The sequence below is a fragment of the Coregonus lavaretus genome (genome assembly GCF_964263955.1).
Source record: "Coregonus lavaretus genome assembly, contig: HAP1_SCAFFOLD_585, whole genome shotgun sequence".
In the NCBI taxonomy this organism is placed as follows: domain Eukaryota; kingdom Metazoa; phylum Chordata; class Actinopteri; order Salmoniformes; family Salmonidae; genus Coregonus; species Coregonus lavaretus.
Genome location: NW_028165335.1, coordinates 12501 through 32684, shown reverse-complemented (window position 1 = coordinate 32684; position 20184 = coordinate 12501). Strand labels below are relative to the sequence as shown.

The 20184-nt window shown below is 41.2% G+C and overlaps 2 protein-coding genes across 2 annotated transcripts; both read left to right on the top strand.

The window, feature by feature from the left end:
- Positions 1–4987: 4987 nt before the first annotated feature.
- On the top strand, positions 4988–6464 carry LOC311115960 (mitochondrial import receptor subunit TOM5 homolog). Its single transcript, XM_084191076.1, has 2 exons — positions 4988–5374; positions 6127–6464. Exons 1-2 carry the CDS (start codon positions 5254–5256, stop codon positions 6159–6161), a joined length of 156 nt encoding a protein of 51 aa, XP_084047202.1. The 5' UTR covers positions 4988–5253; the 3' UTR covers positions 6162–6464.
- A 9207-nt stretch (positions 6465–15671) lies between these two features.
- LOC311115955 (uncharacterized protein) lies at positions 15672–16809 on the top strand (the record flags this gene model as incomplete). Its single annotated transcript, XM_084191071.1, has 3 exons — positions 15672–15835; positions 16297–16617; positions 16721–16809. Coding segments are annotated over exons 2-3 (372 nt in total), but the record flags the coding sequence as incomplete, so codon positions are not given.
- Positions 16810–20184: the final 3375 nt, after the last annotated feature.

Genomic DNA, 20184 nt, shown 5'->3' with positions numbered 1-20184 from the left:
TCAGGGTCCTGTTGGTTCCAGACTTGGTGTATAGGTACCTCTTGCCGTGCGGTAGCAGAGACAACAGTCTATGAATTGGGTGGCTGGAGTCTTTGACCATTTTTAGGGCCTTCCTCTGACACCGCCTGGTATAGAGGTTTTGGATGGCAGGAAGCTTGGCCCCAGTGATGTACTGGTCCGTACGCACTACCCTCTGTAGCGCCTTGCGGTCGGAGGCCGAGCAGTTGCCATACCAGGCATTGATGCAGCCAGTCAAAATGCTCTCAATGGTGCAGCTGTAGAACTTTTTGAGGATCCGAGAGCTGTGTTGGTGTGTGTGTGGAGCATGATAGATCATTATTCTACAGCACTGCTGTGGGGATGGGATCCACACTGGCGCTGTAGAGGAAAGCATTTGATTTCCCACAAAGAAGGCTACACATAAACTATTAGTCTACTCATGAATTGTTTAAACACATTTTTTTTATAGAAACATACTGAGTCACTGGTTACATCCCAAATGGCACCCTATGTAGTGCACTACTTATGACCAGGGTTCATAGGGCTGTAGTCAAATGTAGTACACTATGTAGTGAATAGGGTGCCATTTGGGACAGAGACACTGCTGTTGTTTTTTAACAACATAGACGGGAACACCTCTGGTCTGTTCTGTCACTAACTAAAAGACTAGTCACACACACACACACACTGAAAGAAACAGACAGACAGACAGACAGACAGACAGACAGACAGACAGACAGACAGACAGACAGACAGACAGACATTTCTGGAGTGACAACTTCTGAAAAACCGATGCTGGCGACGCCTTACGGAATTCTTGCAGCGGGGACAAGTGTAGTCTATTGACTAGGGAGGCAACTACGGAAAAAGCATTGTAGCTTAGTTTCTTTTTTTCGTGTCCTATAGGTAGGCTATACACAGAGTGTACAAAACATTAAGATCACTTGCTCATTCCATGACATAGACTAACCAGGTGAATCCAGGTGAATGCTATGATCCCTTACTGATGTCACTTCCACTTCAATCCGTGTAGATGAAGGGGAGGAGACAGGTTAAAGAAGGATTTTTAAGCATGGATTGAGACATGGATTGTGTATGTGTGTCATTCAGTGGGCAAGACAAAATGGGCAAGACAAAAGATGTAAGTGCCTTTCAATTAGGTAATGGTAGTAGGTGCCAGGCGCTGGGTTTATCACACTCAACAGTTTCCTGTGTGTCTCAAGAATGGTCCACCACCCAAAGGACATCCAGCCAACTTGACACAACCGTGGGAAGCATCATAGTCAGCATGGCCAGCATCCCTGTGGAACGCTTTCGAGTCCATGCACAGACGAATTGAGGCTGTTCTGAGGCCTGGCCTACTGGTGTGACATCTGGATAATGTCTTTGTTGATTCGTTTGCAAACTTAAAAGAAACGCGATAAGGACATGGAAATAGGCTAGCAGACCAGAAATACCGTGTTTATTCTATGACCATGAATGATACTTTTGTCTTCACACTGACAGAATACGTTTCACTGTATGTTAAACTGTAAAACAATATGTACACTAGGATACTTTTAGAGCCTAATATCCTAAACTTGTCTGTCTCTCGGCTGGTCAATCCGTGGTTCATTCCGACATCTCTTACCGGTTACCGTTAACCCCTGTCTAATCCGGTGTTTTGCGCTCAGGGCGGGCCGTCCCGAATCCCAACCGTCTTCGACAAAACGGAATTTCCATTTCCACCACAAACCGAAACAGGGTAAATAAAAATGAACACTCACCTTCGACATGGGAAAGGGGCGTTTTAGATCCCTAATCCATTCCGTTAATCCAGATACACCGAGACGCGCGAGGCAGCTCCGGTGGAGTCTAGAGTCCCAAGGCAGGTGCGAGCACGGGATGCTGACGGCAAAAGCGCACGACGTTAATCTTCGCTCGCTGAACAAGGCTACATCTCCCTCCCCCTCTCTCTCCCTCTCTCACACACACACAGATGAGGGGCTAATAATAACACAAGCTAATTCAAATAGTGGGACAACTACAAACAAACAGAAAGAGAAAATATAAGACAATTTAGTTATTTAGCCTCCACATAGACTATGCTCAGTTGTTGTCCGTGTGTGCCGGGATCTTAAATGCATAGCCATCTACTCCATGTATGGTTAGGGTCCAGCAGTCACCCACCAACCCTGGAGAGATACAGGGTTTGCAGGATTTTGTTCCAGACCACCACTGAAACGCCTGAAGTAAAATAGGCTAATCATAAAGGATTTGATGATATATTGATTGATTGATATTTCTTGAAGTGGTACTGGGCTGGGGAACAGTTTGCATACCTGGGGTGTGCCCCAATAATCACTTATTTCTCCCAAAGTGTGCACTTGTTCACTTCCCTCCATGTGCTCTATTCTGGAATATTAACTGGCGTTTGTCGCCCCCTTGTGGAAAGGACCTCTTATTGATCTCCCTCTGTCTATATATATATATATATATATATATATATATATATGTCTATATATATATATATATATATATATCTGCAGTTTGTACCTCGCAGCACACCGTACAAACGTTCAAGTGTAAATGTCCTATATTACCGTTCTCCTAGCAGCAGGATAATATGCTGACAGCAGATTATTTTCTTCAAAATAAGAGTCCCCCTGAATAGACGACCTCAACTTTGAGAATATCGATTATTTTAGCACTGTAGTGCAGTACAACTGTTTTTCACAGCATTGCAACCACTTTTGAAAAAAATACATGGATAATTTGACGCATTTTAATATTGTGTTATTTACACCAGCATTTATTTTGAAAGTTTACAAACGAATTACTTGTCAATTTAAAGCTATTGTGTAGGCCAGTCGTGTAGTGGTGAATGGAGAAGAGGGTATACTCTAATTTAGTGTAACCGGTTCTGTACCGGTACCTTTCTGAGTTGTGTTCTGGTGAGGTGTAAGGGAAGGGAAAGCTCTGGACACAGTTCTGCCGGTTGTCCCTCTTTTAATGGCTGCATGGAATGGATCCAAATGCAAGGCAAACGTTAATGCTGCAGTCTGGACTCTCGTACACAAGTACATTTGCCTCTCCTCATCACACTTTGAGCAAACTCACATCAACAACAAATGCATTGTTAATATTTTCAAAAGAGTCACATTTCATTTTATAAACGTTGTACATCAATACACTAATAATTTGCTAATAAGTGCTAAATATGTATTTGAGTGTACTATTGTACCTTAGGCATACTAATGAGGCAACAACGACATTTAAGACATAACCGGACAGGTAACAAAATGAACGACAGCTAACTAGGCACATTAAACATGAAATACAAAATCGTCCCTGCATGGAATGAAAACAAACGTTAATGCTGCCGTCTGGACTCTCATACACAAGTATTTCTGCCTGATAAGACATTGCTGAATGCCCGTGAGAAAATCATCACAAAACTCACGCTAACGCTAGCTGGGCTTGCCTTGCAAAGTTGCAATCAAAGTCGCACTTGAAAATTATCCCCATTCACACTAATATATATTCCTACAAACAGTAGCGCAACAACACTAAATCAATGACGATACCATTTTTGCTTGTCTTTTTTTGTTCATTTGCGAACATGTGCATTCAAAACACCGGCGCATACATAAACACATAAATTACCTCTCCTCATCATGCATGGCTCACGTTGATGACATCACAGCATTAACACAATTTAGAAAATAAATACAATAAAATTGTTCACTCTTGAAAGTAGTGTAATACATCTCGAAATAACCTAAAAATAATCAAATAAATATGAGGGATTTTCGGTGAAAGACATAAAGTATATTTTACAACTGTTACATTAGCAAAAACATTTTCCAAATGGCCCCCCAGGCGAAGGATTACTGTGTGAAAAATTATATGAGAAACAGTGACATGCACTCTGAATGACCTAAAATTATAAATCATAATTGGTCTTTCACAGTCAGGCCAACCGAAGCTGTACTGTTCAGTAGGACAATAGTAGGCCTATTATTGAAACAGATAAACTGAGTCAGAAATTCACAGGTTTCAGATTGTCATTTTTTTTCTTGAAACCGCATGCATGTGCCGTGCGTGGTATCGAAATGTGTTTTCCCGCAAATTGCATTTTGGAACATTCACGAGTAGGCCTACTGCCACGTGTACATGGCTTCGCCTAAAATGTGAACAAATAATAGTCTATCAACATTTTAAGCTAAACATTCCGATTTGTTCCATCAGTCTATTAATTGATATGGCGTATACCCCCCCAACACTACTTTGATATGTATCAGTGGCGATTAAGAAGTGTGGATACGCAATGCCCACTGAAAAACAAGTGGGTATCTGGCGTACACCTGAGTATACCTTCCACTACACCACCGGTGTAGGCTACTTTTAAAGAAATATACTTTTAATAAAATACAAATATATGTTATTGGAATTACTCAATAGTCTGCTAAATACAATACACGACGGTATATGGCATACTTATTGGCATGTAGAGAGAAAGCTTTTCTACCGGTCTCCGCTAAGGTGGGGGAGAAATACTCAGCAGGGCTCTACTAACCAAATATGGTTAGTTTTGAAGTAGAGCGCCTTCTGAGTATTTCCCAACCCATTTAGCTCAGACAGGTAGAAGAGCTTTCTCTCTACAAGCCAATATGTATCCCGTGCATCAACATTGTATTTTTGTTTTTGTTTTACTATTGGTAATACATATATATATATATATATATATATATATATATATATATATATATATATATATATATATATATATATATATATATATATATATATATATATTTGCTATGTGTTTCGTAAATTACTTAATGCATTTTATTGTTGGCACAATAAATGTGTCCAGTGAATTACATTAAATATCATTTGAATTAGTTATCCACGTTGCAATGTTTTGAAATGTGGGCTTTTATTTTGAAAGTGTTCATTACCATACAAAGTCATGTCATCGTTTGTGCTGCTGGCAGAACACAAGTAAAGGCTGGTGAAATTATCGTGGCTTTGGTGATCAAAACAGCTAATAACCTAGCTAAATACTGACATTATCCTCAATCGCAATGTCTGTCCATCGTGTCAGCTCAAACTGAACTACAAGGTGCATTTCCGACACACATCTTCGTGGCCATTCAAGGTGTAGTGTCCTCTGACTGTCTAGCTCTAGCTAATACCATAGCATAGTAGGCTATTGATTAACAGACAGCCGCTAATCAGATCACATCACCGCCTGCTAATTAACTAAAGATGCTGAAAATGGAGGGACTCGGGTCGAAGATGGACCCGGAGGAGATGAAGAGGAAGATGAGGGAAGATGTCGTGTCTTCGGTCAGGAACTTTCTCCTCTACGTCGCCCTGCTCCGAGTCAGTAAGTATGGGACCAGAAGCCAGTCGGGTTTCCCTATGATGTCAACTGTGTAGCCTGGCAGGTCCCAGATCTGTTTGAGTCACACTATTTAGATCTAAATGCATGGCTCAGGTTTAGCATATTCCATTTTTATTGGCAAACTTAACATTGCATTGGCAATACAATTCCGTAAGTAGTTGTCAGGAGAGCAGAAACAGCCTAGCACCTACAGTAATACTGTGTAACCTGGCTGCAGTTAAAACTAGCCGTCCCGACTGAAGTGAAGGCATTATTAGAGAATGAAAACGCTTCCTGTTTCGTCGCTATGGCTACCTGCAAACATGTTAGTGGTGTTACAATGTTGCACAGCAGCAGCAGATCATTCGTTTGAGTGTCATTGTATCATTACACAGTGTCACTGTCAGTTATACTGTGTTTCTACATGTGGTATTCAAATACGTTAGAAGACGGCAGCATTGAAACAATGTCCAATGCATAGTCAACTATCAACCTACCCAGCCTACTGTGTTTCAGTGCTAACTGTTTAAATATCCCACTTATTAGTTTCTTCTGTTAGAGGCCATCAGTGGAGACAGTGGGGAAAATAGTATTTGTAGCCAGCTTTTTCTGTCAAACCATGTGTGTGTGTATATAGGTAGGTACATATACAATTAGGATTTTACTTTAAGGTGGAATGTACTGTAACTGCCCATCTTGTTGTGAAGTGCATCTAAATATGTTGTTAATTGATCTCCTCCCCCTCTCCATTCTAGCACCATACGTTCTTCAGAAGCTGGACAGCATATGAATAGAATCCGTCTTCGCTCACCCTCTCCCCACAAGACCAACATCACACAGAATGCATCAGAACAACAACAACAACAAGCTGGTGTAGATGCTTCTAGACAAAAACATCCAGTTGGGATCATTATGAAAAAGTTAATGCCACCACCATGGACTTTTAAGTTATGTAGCCGACCAATTGCTCATTTCTAGCCTACTGTGATACTTGTGAGTTTATCTGATGTCATTGACGATTTCTAACAGATACACCTTGATGTTGTTTTGTCCTGTTCTTGCTTTACTTGAATAAACTCAAGTCTTGAATGTAGTTTGAAGTAATTTACTTCCATATAGGGTCGTCGTTTACAGACACAGCTGGAAGCTGACCTGACTCCAACCCTGACCCCAACCCTGACCCCTACCTGTCCCCTACCTGACCCCTACCGGACCCCTACCTGACCCCTACCGGACTCCAACTATGACCCCTACCTGACCCCTGTCTAATTTGTAATTTTCCATCACACCTGTTGAGTTGACTTGGGTAACAGACCTCTAGCTTCTACACCACATCCCCCCTTCTCCTGCTCTAACATGAGACCTCATCAGTACTCATTTTGGGTGCTGGTACTGTTTATATTTAGGAGCTGGAACATTGACCAATATTCTATAAGAGGTGAACTCAAGCAGTAGAAAGTTAGAGGTGATATTATAGGACACACTATGTGAAACATTGCTGCTCTGTCAGCAGTTTGCTGTGGGGTTTTTCAAATGGCAGTGTTTCCTGTAGCTGGGTTTAACCACTGATCTATTTAAAAGTTTGTCACATCATACAAATAACTAATGAGATAGAAGTCATATAGCCTAGCTGTATTGTCCACTCTTCAGTCCACTCTTCATGACAGTAGACTTGTATAGCTCAGTGGAGCCCCAGTTAGAGACAGATATGATACCTGCAGTGATATTGATGATCTTGTTCTGGAGCACAGGTAGGATGCTGTTATACTGATATACACTTGTGACAGTTACTGAGATATGATTTGATATTGTAAGATATATAATCATTTACAGGGCTAGTAAAAGAACATACAACTGGAAGCAGACAGTAAAAATCTGTCTTAAAGCAGGACAATGATGTGATCACTTGTAAATGTACTTTACTGTAGCATAACTGTCCATCTGGGGACAGGCACTAATGTAAATGAAGATATGATGGTCAACGTTCCCTCTAAACTGCGCTCGCAGCCCGAGACTGCCGTACAGACATATCAGCCCACAGAGAGAAGCATGATATTGAACTTCACTCAATTGTCTAGAGCAGTTTTCACCAACCGGTTGATCGCGATCCACTGGTCCATCTCCATGACATTCCTAGTGGATCGGCAAACATTTCTGTAAAAACCCACAATAAAGCCTTGTGGTCCTATTTTTTTTTATTTGTCTCGGGCTGTTGGCGGTCGGTGCACCTGATTCAGCTGCCCTGCGCGCCGGGTAGGTTGCCATTTTTAACTATTTAATGTGTCTGAATGTACAAATTGCCTCCCTGGCAGAGTTAATCAACTCTCCCAGTGTCTACCAGTGTCTGTTGGATAGCAGACTAAACCAGGTTTTCCTCTAGGATTTTGCCTGTTCTCTATTCCATTTCTTTTTATCAAAAAAACTCCCTAGGCTGATGACAAGCATACCCATAACATGATCCATCTACCAACCTTAAACAAATGGCAAAAAAATATATTTTGGCAGAAAATATACATGCATATGTGTGTGTGTGTGTGTGTGGTTTGTGTGTGTGTTGTATGGTGTGTGTGTGTGGTTTGTGTGTGTGTGTGGTGTATGGTGTGTGTGATGTGTGATGTGTATGGTGTGGTGTATGGTGTGTGTGTGTTGTGTATGGTGTGTGTGTGGTGTATGGTGTGTGTGGTTTATGTGTGTGTGTGTGTGTGATGTGTGATGTGTGTGTGTGTGTGGTTTGTGTGTGTGTGTGTGTGGTGTATTGTGTGTGTGGTGTATGGTGTGTGTGTGTGTGTGTGTGTGTGTGTGTGTGTGTGTGTGTGTGTGTGTGTGTGTGTATGTGTGTGTGTGTGTGTGTGTGTGTGTGTGTGTGTGTGTGTGTGTGTGTGTGTGTGTGTGTGTGTGTGTGTGTGTGTGTGTCATTCGTCAGCTCCTATGTTGTGGAACAGTGAATCCTCCGTACAGCTTCAGACAGGATCAGAGAAACATCAACTGTCTTTATCTTCCAGTCATAGACATGCTGAACAACATTGCCTTCTACTGCCCTGTACATCTCATTATCAGTCCTGTTTATGCAGGGTCTCTTACCGTAATCAGTTTTTTATATTTTATATTTAACCTTTATTTAACAAGGCAAGTCAGTTAATTAAGAACAAATTCTTATTTTACAATCGGATGGCTCAGATTACCGTGTCTGCGGTAATGCAACAGGCTTAAAAGAAAGATACAGCAAAATTGATAGTTTGAGATTTCAAAACGTTTAAAACCATGACTAGAGAGACTGTCAATGAATACAGCAAAGAGCTGCTGTTTTTAAGACTGAGTTCATGTTTAGGTTCTTACTCAGCACTGTCAACAATTTGTATTCAACACTTTTATAACCATAAAATGCACATTCCTCCTATTTACAGTCAGTGCTACAACAAGCACTGCAGCTGTAATGAATGAGTAGGAAAGTGTATCTATAGGCTTGCATTGTTATTATTAGCGGCATGGGTCTTTTTTAATATCAAGGAATATTTCACTTTCTCTGTTCATAGAAGTAACATGAATTTGTGCATGAGGTAGAAATAATGCGGTGCGACTGGGTTTCGCCATCAGCTGGTGTTGTAAACAACAGCCAACTTTCCGCGACATAGACATGTCTTATATGGGCAGAAAGCTTAAATTCTTGTTAATCTAACTGCAGTGTCCAATTTACAGTAGCTATTACAGCTAAAAAATACCATGCTGTTGTTTGAGGATAGTGCACAACAACAAAACACTTTCATCACGGCAACTGGTTTGATACATTCACCTCTGAAGGTAAATAATGTACTCACATTCAGTAATCTTGCTCTGATTTGCCATCCTGAGGGTCCCAGAGATCAAATGTAGTGTAGTTTTGTTTGAAAAATCAATTTTTATATTCAAATGTAGGAACTGGGTTCTACAGTTTGACATCTGGCTCCACACCCACCCCGCCCGGCCATCTAGATGTGTGAAGGTTAGTGTTTTTTCTGTAGGGAAGCTATTGATCCATCATATATGTCATTCCTGGGAGTGTGCAAACTTAATTGTTTTATTACCATAGCATTTTTGTATGTTCTATATAGTTATGTACTTGAAAACCAATTTGGCCCATTTGGGATAACTCCTGGCAGACTTGATACAAAATATTGTGAGGTGCTGTAATTCTTCACTGGATCAGTCTGAAACGTTGCACACACACTGCTGCCATCTGGTGGACAACATCTAAATTGCATCTAGAATCCTCATCACTGTCTGGCTTCCATGTTTTTTTGTTAGTATTATCTTTTACCAGATCTAATGTGTTATATTCTACTACATTATTTTCACATTTCCAAACATTTCTAAGTGTTTCCTTTTCAAATGATATCAGACAAGGCTCCGCTGATGGCCAGGTGTAGCAGTGGTAAGGTGTTGGGACTGCTGTTGGGACTCTGCTGTTGGGACAGCTTTATATAGGGCCTAACAGTTCGTGGGCACCGTTTGTCACTGTTATAGTGCAATTCATGTATTGTTTAGTGTTGTGTTGTGTAGTGGCTTTGCTGGCATGCATCCCACATTTAATTTATTTTTGCAAGATTTACTAAAATCGCCACTGGTGTTTGATGAGGATATACCTCCCTGTGTAAAGTTGGGATATATGAGATACACCGTAAGAGCGTTCCTGTAAAAAGTGTAAGAAGTTTGGCCTTGTGTTCAGTGTTTGCAGACGGAAGGAATATGTTATTGAAGAGTCTGTGAATGTAAAATAGCTAGGGGCTATCCCCAACACTCAGATATCATTTACAAATGAAACGTTTGTTTATTGAGTCCACCAGATCAGAGGCAGACACTCCTAACCACTAAGCTACCTGCCACACCATTGAAAATGTAACAAGTACTTTTGGGTGTCAGGTAAAATGTATGGAGTAAAAAGTACATTATTTTCTTTAGGATAGTAGTGAAATAAAAGTTGTCAAAAATATAAATAGGAAAGTAAAGTATAGTAAGTAAATATTTAATAATTGTATAGTTCTAGATACTGTGTGTGTTTATTATATATCCTAGTCAGTAAATACATATCTTCAGGGGTACCTTACTTATTAGGTGGAGGCACTGCACTACATTATTTATGGTTAGGTCCATACATCTTTACACACATTAACCTTCACATTCTGACTACTTACAGACCACCTAGTCTAATAGTCCTGCCACACACCTAGATACTAGGTCCAAACTGATAGGAACTCAGGTCCCTCAGAAGAGAGGGTTACATGAACCTAGGGGAAAGTTCACCCTGGAGCCTACAGACTTCACTGTAGTTTGGTGGGAGTATGACACATGAAATATTATCACCTTCATATTACCCAGGCCTAGTACAGTAGTTCATCATCCTGTCAGCTAGTTGGGTCCTCTCTCCTGGCCTCCTTTGGGTTTTGAGTAGGAGCCGAGTAATCAAGGAAATGCAATTGAGATTTTCCCATAGAGTCGGCCCCAAATACCACCCTATTCTCTATAAAGTGCACCACTACCCAAGTCCTTAGGTTAAAGTTCACCAGAGCCATTAAACCATGCAGGTACTCCAGGCACCTGTCTCCTGCTGCTGCTGCCCCCTAGGGGTGGGATGTGGGTATTGGAAATGGTCTTACTGTGGTCTAAGCCCCAAGGTGAAGTTTCCACTAGGTCCAGATCAGGATCTGCTTCCCCTCCCCCAATCCTAACATCAACCATTAGTGGGGAAAATCCCAAACTGACCCAAGATCAGTGTCTAGGTGCAACGTCCCCCTACTCCATTACACCCCTCTTGTTGGTGGAGAGAAATTGATGCAGTTTTAAAGCAAATTTTCTTGGCATTTCTATACATTTTGCCATGTCTAACGTGTATTCATGACCCCCCCCCCACCCCCCCACACCCTGCCGACCCCAGTTTGGGAACCACTAGCCTATAAAGCAGCTTTGTCCCAATTATCTCTCTTTTCTCCTAAAGTGTGCACTTGTTCACTTCCCTTCACTGAAATGTAGATGCTAGAGGTCTGTGACCTGAGTCAAGCTCAACAGGCCTGATGCTATATGTCAGGAAGAGAGAGAGAGGACAGAGAGGGGGGGGGGGTGGGGAGGGCAGAGGAGGGCAGAGGAGAGAGTGGTGGAGAGAGGATGGAGGGGGCAGAGGAGGGGAGGGAGAGAGAGAGGGAGAGAGAAGGGAGAGGAGAGAGAGGGAGATGTCAAAAGAGATAGGGATGACAGACAAACATGCGGTCAACTGAATATCTTTTCATATGTCATCATAACCAGTAACCTTTTCCACTCTTCCACTCAGCTTGTCCCTGACCTCTGAAAAAACAAACAAAAGCAAATGTAAATTATATATAAACTCATCTGCAAAGAGAGGTTCACATTTCCATGGAAGGGGAATGTGTGTACACGTTGGTGTTGTTGCACCATACCAATGATAATCCTATCTTCCCCATCACATCATGAAATGTCATGTTGATTTTCATTTAACATCTCTCTCTTCCTCTGTCTCTCAGTTTCTCCTCAGATATCCAGGCTCAAAGCGTCAGTCCACCAGGTAGGTAGAGTATAAATCTACAGTTATTATAGCGGTTCAATATCAGTCAACTTTATTATCCCACATGGAGAAATTCATGTGTCCATACACACCATTCTAAAACCCAATAACAAGTACTGTTTTATGGAACTGCTAATACTTGTCAACCACAAAGCATTACTGCTGTTAGAATAACAGAAGCCCTGTCATAATCTGTCCTCACCACTGGGTTTTCCTCTCTGCTGTTTACAGCTGAACTCTCAGTCAGACTGGTGAATGGGACCAGTTCCTGTTCTGGGATCGTGGAAGCTTTCTCCAGAGGACAGTGGTCAGGTCTATGTCCTATGTGGTGGAGCATGAAAGAGGCTAAGGTTGTGTGTAGAGAGCTGGGCTGTGGGAATGTTGTAGCTGTATCTAGAGGACCTCTGGTTGAAGAGAGAAGAGGAGGAATCCTACTATTGAGTACATGCAGTGGAGATGAGTCTACTATTAGAGAGTGTGACATCACAGGAAGAGGAAGAGCTGCTGACTGTTATGGTGAATATTATCGTCATGTGATCTGTTCAGGTGAGAGATTTAATTTGTACATTATACAATATTAGCATATCATGTGTTATGTGTTTTTCATTTCATTTAAAGACAGGGAGAGATGTCAGATGTATTTAAACATTATATTTGTGTTTGTCATATTGGTTTATGGGAGATGTGCATGGGCAGATCATTGTAGTTCAGATGTTACTGAAGTGAAGCTGCCTGATGGATGTCCAGCTGTTTATTTTCTATAAAGTGAAGTGAACTTATTCCTGTCTCCTGCCTGCATTATTCCCAACCCTGTCCTGAGTGACTAAGAACCCATTTCTACCTCTTACAGTATCAAACATAGCAACCTACAATCTTTTATCCAACATATTTGTGTTTAGTCCTTGACAGTGTCATCAACCAAACTGATTGAATGTTCAACCAACTCTTTTTCTCCAGAGTCTGTGCAGCTTGTGGATGGAGCTGGCTTCTGCTCTGGGAGACTGGAGGTGAAGTCCAATCAGTCCTGGGCCTCAGTGTGTGAAGCTGACTTTGACCAGCAGGATGCAGAGGTAGTCTGTGGGGAGCTTGGCTGTGGGGCTCCTGCAGCTCTACAGGGGGGGCTCTATGGAGAAGGTGAGGGTCAGACCTGGGATAAAGAGTTCCAGTGTAAAGGCAATGAGTCCCTTCTCCTGGACTGTGACACCTCAGACAGAAAAAACAACACCTGCCTACCTGGTAATGCTGTTGGACTCACCTGCTCAGGTAAGAAACAGTTTGTCACTCAATCAACATTGTTTCTCGCCTGGAGTGAAGAATATGAGAGGCAATATATAGTGGGCTCCAAAATTACTGGCTCCCCTGTCTGGCAATGCACAAACAATACTTACAGAAATATAAACAATATAATTATAGAGAGAAACTGAAAATACCAACATGTGAGAAATACTGTACTATATTAATGTTCCAATGGAACCCACCAAAATCATTTATTGATTAAATAAAAAATCAATGTCCTCCAAATCAAGGTTTCACAATTAATTGCACCCTTAAAGATTATTGTAAATAACATCTACCAAAATTAAACCAGTGTTAAGTGAATATTTTAATCTCAATGGTTGAACTCAACTATTTCAGTGTCTCTGTGCGTCTCCCAAAAGGTTGTAATGCTTTTGGATCAATAAACAGACAGAGTCCCGGTCTGCATAGTCAGGCCTTTATTCATTGAGAATTCTGTTCATCAAAATTTCAGAGTCCATCTTTTATACTCACACATCATACAAAAATCCCACCCCTTTTAGGCGTGCTGTTTTCCTCTGCTCTCCTAACCATCAGGTCACACACACATGTTCTTATCATAGGCTGCATTCCTTAGTTATCGCCGTCCTCATACTCCTTAAAAAGCCTAACCGTTTCTCTCCTCCCTTAATTGGGAGGCCTCTTTATCTTGGTTTCTCAGTTGTCTGTAGCCAGTTCTCCTTGTCCTTTGTTGTCTGGTCTAACTCTTAATCACATTGCTAAATAGTAGCTCAATGTCATAGTCTTTACTGGTCCTACACTCACACATTCTAACACATTTCACACAGTTTCAGGGTGTAATAATTAGTCATTAATAATTATTCTATCAACCAGGAATTAAATTCCATTTATTTAAGTGTATCTAAGTCTTAAGGAACTATATTGAGCCATTACATCACTTCCTGTTTCACTAGGATATAAAAATGAGGTAACACGCATACAATATCCCTTTGTCATCCAACACCATGAAGAAAACAAAATAACTGGCAGTTCAAAAGAGACAGATGGTCGTAGACCTTCATAAATCTGGTAATGGCTACAAGAAGATCCACAAACGATTGAATATACCACTGAGCACTGTCAGGGCAATTATTAAAAAATAAAAAAGATATGGAACAGTTGAAAACCTCACGGTAGAGGACGCAAATGCATTTTGCCCCCCAGGATAGGGAGGAGGATGGTGAGAGAAGCAACAAAATCCCCAAGAATAACTGTGAACGAATTGCAGGCCTTGGTGGCGTCTTGGGGTCACCAGGTTTCAAAAAGCACCATCAGACGCCACCTCCACAACCACAGGCTCTTTGGAAGGGTTGCCAGAAGAAAGCCCTTTCTGACCCCAAGACACAGATGCAAGCGCTTGGAGTTTGCCAAATGTCATTTACATTATGACTGGAAGAAGGTGCTCTGGTCAGATGAGACCAAAATTGAACGTTTTGGTCAGATACAGCATCGACATGTTTGGCGTCGAAACAGAGATGCATACAAGGAGAGGCACCTCATACCCACAGTGAAATATGGTGGTGGGTCAGTGATGATTTGGGGCTGTTTTAATTGCAGAGGTCCAGGGGCACTGGATGGCATAATGAATTCCACCAAGTATCAGGCAATTTCGGCTGACAAAGAAGGCTGGGATTTGGCCGTAGGTGGACATTCCAACAAGACAATGACCCAAAACATACCTCAAGATCCACACAGAAATGGTTCTGTGACAAAAAAAATATATCTTCTGCCCTGGCCATCTCAGTCAGACCTCAATCCAATCGAAAATCTGTGGGCTGATTTGAAGATGGCAGTTGATAAGCGCAAACCCAAGAATGTGAAGGATCTTGAAAGGATCTGCATAGAGGAATGGTCCAAAATCCCTCCAAATGTGTTCCTTAACCTTGTCAAACATTACAGGAAAAGACTCCATGCTGTTATCCTTGCCTGAGGTGGTTGCACTAAGTACTAAATGAGGAGTGCCAATAATTATGAAACCTTGATTTAGGTGACTTTTATTTTGTATTAAATAATTGAATGATTTTGGTTGGTTCCATTGAAACATTAATAAAGTACAGTATTGTTTATATTTTTTAATGTATTGTTGGTGCAGTCAGGGGTGCCAGTAATTTTGGAGCCCACTGTAGATGTGTTTTAGTGTGAAAATAGTAAGATTACTGTCTCTCTCTCTTCTCTCTGTGGTCCTCTGTAGCTCAGCTGGTAGAGCACGGCGCTTGTAACGCCAAGGTAGTGGGTACGATCCCCGGGACCACCCATACACAAAAATGTATGCACGCATGACTGTAAGTCGCTTTGGATAAAAGCGTCTGCTAAATGGCATATTATTATTATTATTTTCTCAGAGCCTGATGATGTGAGGCTGGTGGGAGGAGGCAGTCGCTGTGCTGGTGGACTGGAGTGGCACGACCAGGGAGAGTGGAGGACTGTGGGAACTGATGACAGGATCAAGGCTGTAGCTGCAGTAGTGTGTAGAAAGCTGGGTTGTGGCTCCACTGTTTCAGTACTACCTGGAAACACCACTAGAGGGTTTAGAGTTCACTGTTATGGGTCTGAGTCTTCACTGAGGGAGTGTTGGAGAACAAATGATCTCTTTCCTGTAGTCACAGTGATCTGCTCAGGTAATATCAAGATATTATAATTATATTCAACTGATTTCCTTCATTCATACAACTTCCTCTGCACCTCTCACAATGACTGTTTAGCTTGTAAGTCTGCTTTGCAAAACAGATCAATCAGTCAAGTAGGAATCAAATACAACTTAAATATCCCAGAATGCTTTTGTATTTGAACGTTATCTCACTGAACGTCTCTACTCACTACCACTGTCACATGTCATGTTATTGTCATATCTAAATGAGGAAAGAAAGTAGTTGAGGAGCTATGTTTTCTTTTTCTCTCCTCTTGTTCCAGATGTCCTGCTTCAGCCTGATATCAACATATGTTGTCTCAGTGACTGTAGGCCCACTACTCATGTTGCCCTGTGAGGGAGGGTGGCTAGCACTGTTACATGCTGATGTTATTGTCATATCTATAGGAAACTAGTTGAAGAGGTTTTTCTTGTTCTCTTTTATTGTTACAGATCTCCTGGTCCAGCCTGATATCTTCCTGACTGACTCAATGGGAGGGGTCTCCAGGGGCCACCAGGGGCCTGAAGTGTTCAGGGGCTACAACTTCACCATCACCTGCTCCACTCAGCCACAGTACCCAGGAGGCTCCTTCCTCCTCACGTTCACCGGCTCCAACAGAACCCAGACCCAGCCAGCTGTCAATCACTCTGCTGCCTTCCTCTTCCCTGCTGCAGATGACTCCCACCAAGGGAACTACAGCTGTGTTTATGACAATTATGTTTTCTCTCATATCTTCTCCTCTGAGAGTGAGCTCCTCTCCCTCACCGTCACAGGTAACTGAACATGAACCAGACTTCTAACTTTGTCATTGACAGATTTCCCACAGATCTATGTGATGATGACCAGTCCCCTCATCAAAGGTGTTTCTGTTTGCAGCCTCTCCTCTGCCAGCCTTCATCATCAGACACGTTGTAGTGCTGCTGATCCTACTGACAGCCATCACCACCTTCTACCTGTACTACAAGGTAAAGACATTTACTCAGACGTTACAAGTCATTTAAATGTTTGTGTCTTTGAGCAGGGTTCAGATTCTACATTGGTCTATATCTGTGTTTAAGGTGTGTGATTAACCAGATGAGAACGAGAGGCGCGCAGAGAACGAGACACAGAGACACACACACACACAGAGAGAACGAGAGACCGGGATTTTAATAATAGCTGAAAAGTTCAGAATTAGTTTATCTTTCTAGAACCTTGGAAGACATCTAAAAAGAGTGACAGCAACCACCATGATTCCTTTTAGTTTGTTTTTTTGCAACCATGGTAACATGGGGTTTTGGTAACATGGGGTTATGGTAACATGGGATTTTAATTATTTTAAGAGAGTAGCTCAATTACGTCTGTTTTGTGTTCCAGAATGTATTACTTTTGTCTTTATGTCTTTATCTTATTTAGTGTTTCTCTTAGATTCTTCATCTTGAAGTGTTTCCATTATTAGTCCATGACTGACTCACTCACTCACTCTTGGTGCTGTGTCTCCCTAGACCACCAGGAGGCAGAAGAGAGTGAACAGGGTGAGCAGCATGGATCTTTATGTTGATGCCAATGCCATGGAGATGGTCTCTCTGAGCTCCAGAGCTGAAGCTGGACCGGGAGAGGAGAGAGTTGCCCAGGGGACTGAGTAGGAGTAGAATGATGCTGACCCTAAATGTTGATCTTAGGTTAGTTTTGTGTTTTGAACTTGATGGTCAGCAGTGGACTGGTGTTTAAAATGTGGCAGAAAACCTTAAGTCGTTCTAATTTTAATCACACAAGTTAAACTAATTCTTATATTTTTATAACCTTGGAAGAAATCTAAAAGGAGTGATTGTAACCACCATTATTCATTTTTGTTTGTTTTGTACCACCATGGTACCATGGGGTTTTGGGTACCGTGGGGTTTTGGGTACCGTGGGGTTTTGGGTAACATGGGGGTTTGGGTAACATGGGGTTTTGGGTAACATGAGGTTTGGGTAACATGGGGTTTTGGTAACATGGGGTTTTGGTAACATGGGGTTTTGGGTAACATGAGGTTTTGGGTAACATGGGGTTTTGGTAACATGGGGTTTTGGGTAGCGTGGTGTTTTGGGTACAGTGGGGTTTTGGGTAACATGGGGTTTGGGTAACATGGGGTTTTGGGTAACATGAGGTTTTGGTAACATGGGGTTTTGGTAACATGGGGTTTTGGTAACATGGGGTTTTGGGTAACATGGGGTTTTGGGTAACATGGGGTTTTGGGTAACATGGGGTTTTGGTAACATGGGGTTTTGGTAACATGGGGTTTTGGGTAACATGGGGTTTTGGTAACATGGTGGTTTTGGTAACATGGGGTTTTGGTAACATGGGGTTTTGGGTAACATGGGGTTTTGATTATTTTTAGAGAGTAGCTCAATTACGTCTGTTTTGTGTTCCAGAATGTATTGCTGCTTTTAGCTTTTGTCTTTATGTCTTTATCTTATTTAGTGTTTCTCTTAGATTCTTTATCTTGAAGTGTTTCCATTATTAGTCCATGTATTATTATAATCATCTGTTCATTCTTTTGTATTTTGAAACATCTGAATAAAGGGGTCATTTTAGTTTGTTGGGGATTGTTTTGTTGCTGTTGTTTACCTCATGATGTTATTGATTATACATTTTATGATATTGACTGATGTAGATTATTGTTATGTTGTTAGTAGTATAGAGATAATGATGTTATTCATTATAAATATTATGGTATTGATTATTATGTAGATTATTGTTATGATGTTTGTACTATATAGAGATATTTGTGTTATTCTCTTATGATCTGTGGGTTACAGAGAAAGTATAGTACTTAGTTCAGGTCTGATATACATTAAATTGTGAATATGCTGTGTGCAAATCAATCAATTAATCAAATTAAAGTTAATAAATATGGTAATATATATCAATGATCTCAAAGGTATTGTTGAGAAGTGTTTATTTCATATTTGTGATGTGAGTGCAGATTATGTTGATGTTATGTTATTTACCCTTTCCAGATAAAGACCTGTTGCTCTCTAAACTGCCATGTAATCACAGAATGCTTTTGATAAACTCAGTCTTGTGTGATTTCTCTCTTGGAAAGACTACAACATACAGTATGAATTAACTGAGATCAGTCTTGTGTGATTTCTCTCTTGGACAGACTACAACATACAGTATGAATTAACTGAGATCAGTATTGTGTGATTTCTCTCTTAGACAGACTACAACATACAGTATGAATTAACTGAGATCAGTATTGTGTGATTTCTCTCTTAGACAGACTACAACATACAGTATGAATTAACTGAGATCAGTCTTGTGTGATTTCTCTCTTAGACAGACTACAACATACAGTATGAATTAACTGAGATCAGTCTTGTGTGATTTCCAACCAAGTTTTTCAAACATATGATCATGATAGTAGATAGCTGGATGGAAGCAGTGTAGAAAAAGTAACCAACTGTCATACTTGAGTAAAAGTAAAGATACCTTAATAGAAAATGACTCAAGTAAAAGTGAAAGTCACCCAGTAAAACATTTGGTTTTAAATATACTTCATGATCAAGAAAAAAATTATATATTTTATTTCAAATTCCGTATATTAAGCAAACCAGGCAGGCAGCACGTTTTTTGGGGAAGTGTGTTCCACTACTAACAGAGGAACAGGGGGAAGTGTGTTCCACTACTAACAGAGGAACAAGGGGAAGTGTGTTCCACTACTAACAGAGGAACAGGGGGAAGTGTGTTCCACTACTAACAGAGGAACAGGGGGAAGTGTGTTACACTACTAACAGAGGAACAGGGGGAAGTGTGTCCACTACTAACAGAGGAACAAGGGGAAGTGTGTTCCACTACTAACAGAGGAACAGGGGGAAGTGTGTTCCACTACTAACAGAGGAACAGGGGGAAGTGTGTTTCACTACTAACAGAGGAACAGGGGGAAGTGTGTTTCACTACTAACAGAGGAACAGGGGGAAGTGTGTTCCACTACTAACAGAGGAACAAGGGGAAGTGTGTCCACTACTAACAGAGGAACGAGGGGAAGTGTGTTCCACTACTAACAGAGGAACAAGAAGAAGTGTGTGTGTTTGTGTGCATGTCTACCAGCTCTGTCTCACTCAAATGCCCATTCCAGCAGACTGTGCTCTCTCTCTCTCTCTCTCTCTCTCTCTCTCTCTCTCTCTCTCTCTCTCTCTCTATCTCTCTGTGCTCCTCTCTCTCTCTTCTCCTCACTCTCTCTCTCTCTCTCTCTAATTTAATTTAAGGGCTTTATTGGCATGGGAAACGTATGTTAACATTGCCAAAGCAAGTGAAGTAGATAGTAAACAAAAGTGAAATAAACAATCAATATTAACAGTAAACATTACACTCAG

Bases quoted from the DNA above. Each gene is read 5' to 3' on its own strand.
- LOC311115960 (XM_084191076.1), top strand. From the start codon at position 5,254: ATGCTGAAAATGGAGGGACTCGGGTCGAAGATGGACCCGGAGGAGATG. The intron at 5,375-6,126 runs GTAAGTATGGGA...TCTCCATTCTAG, and splicing joins CGTCGCCCTGCTCCGAGTCA to CACCATACGTTCTTCAGAAG.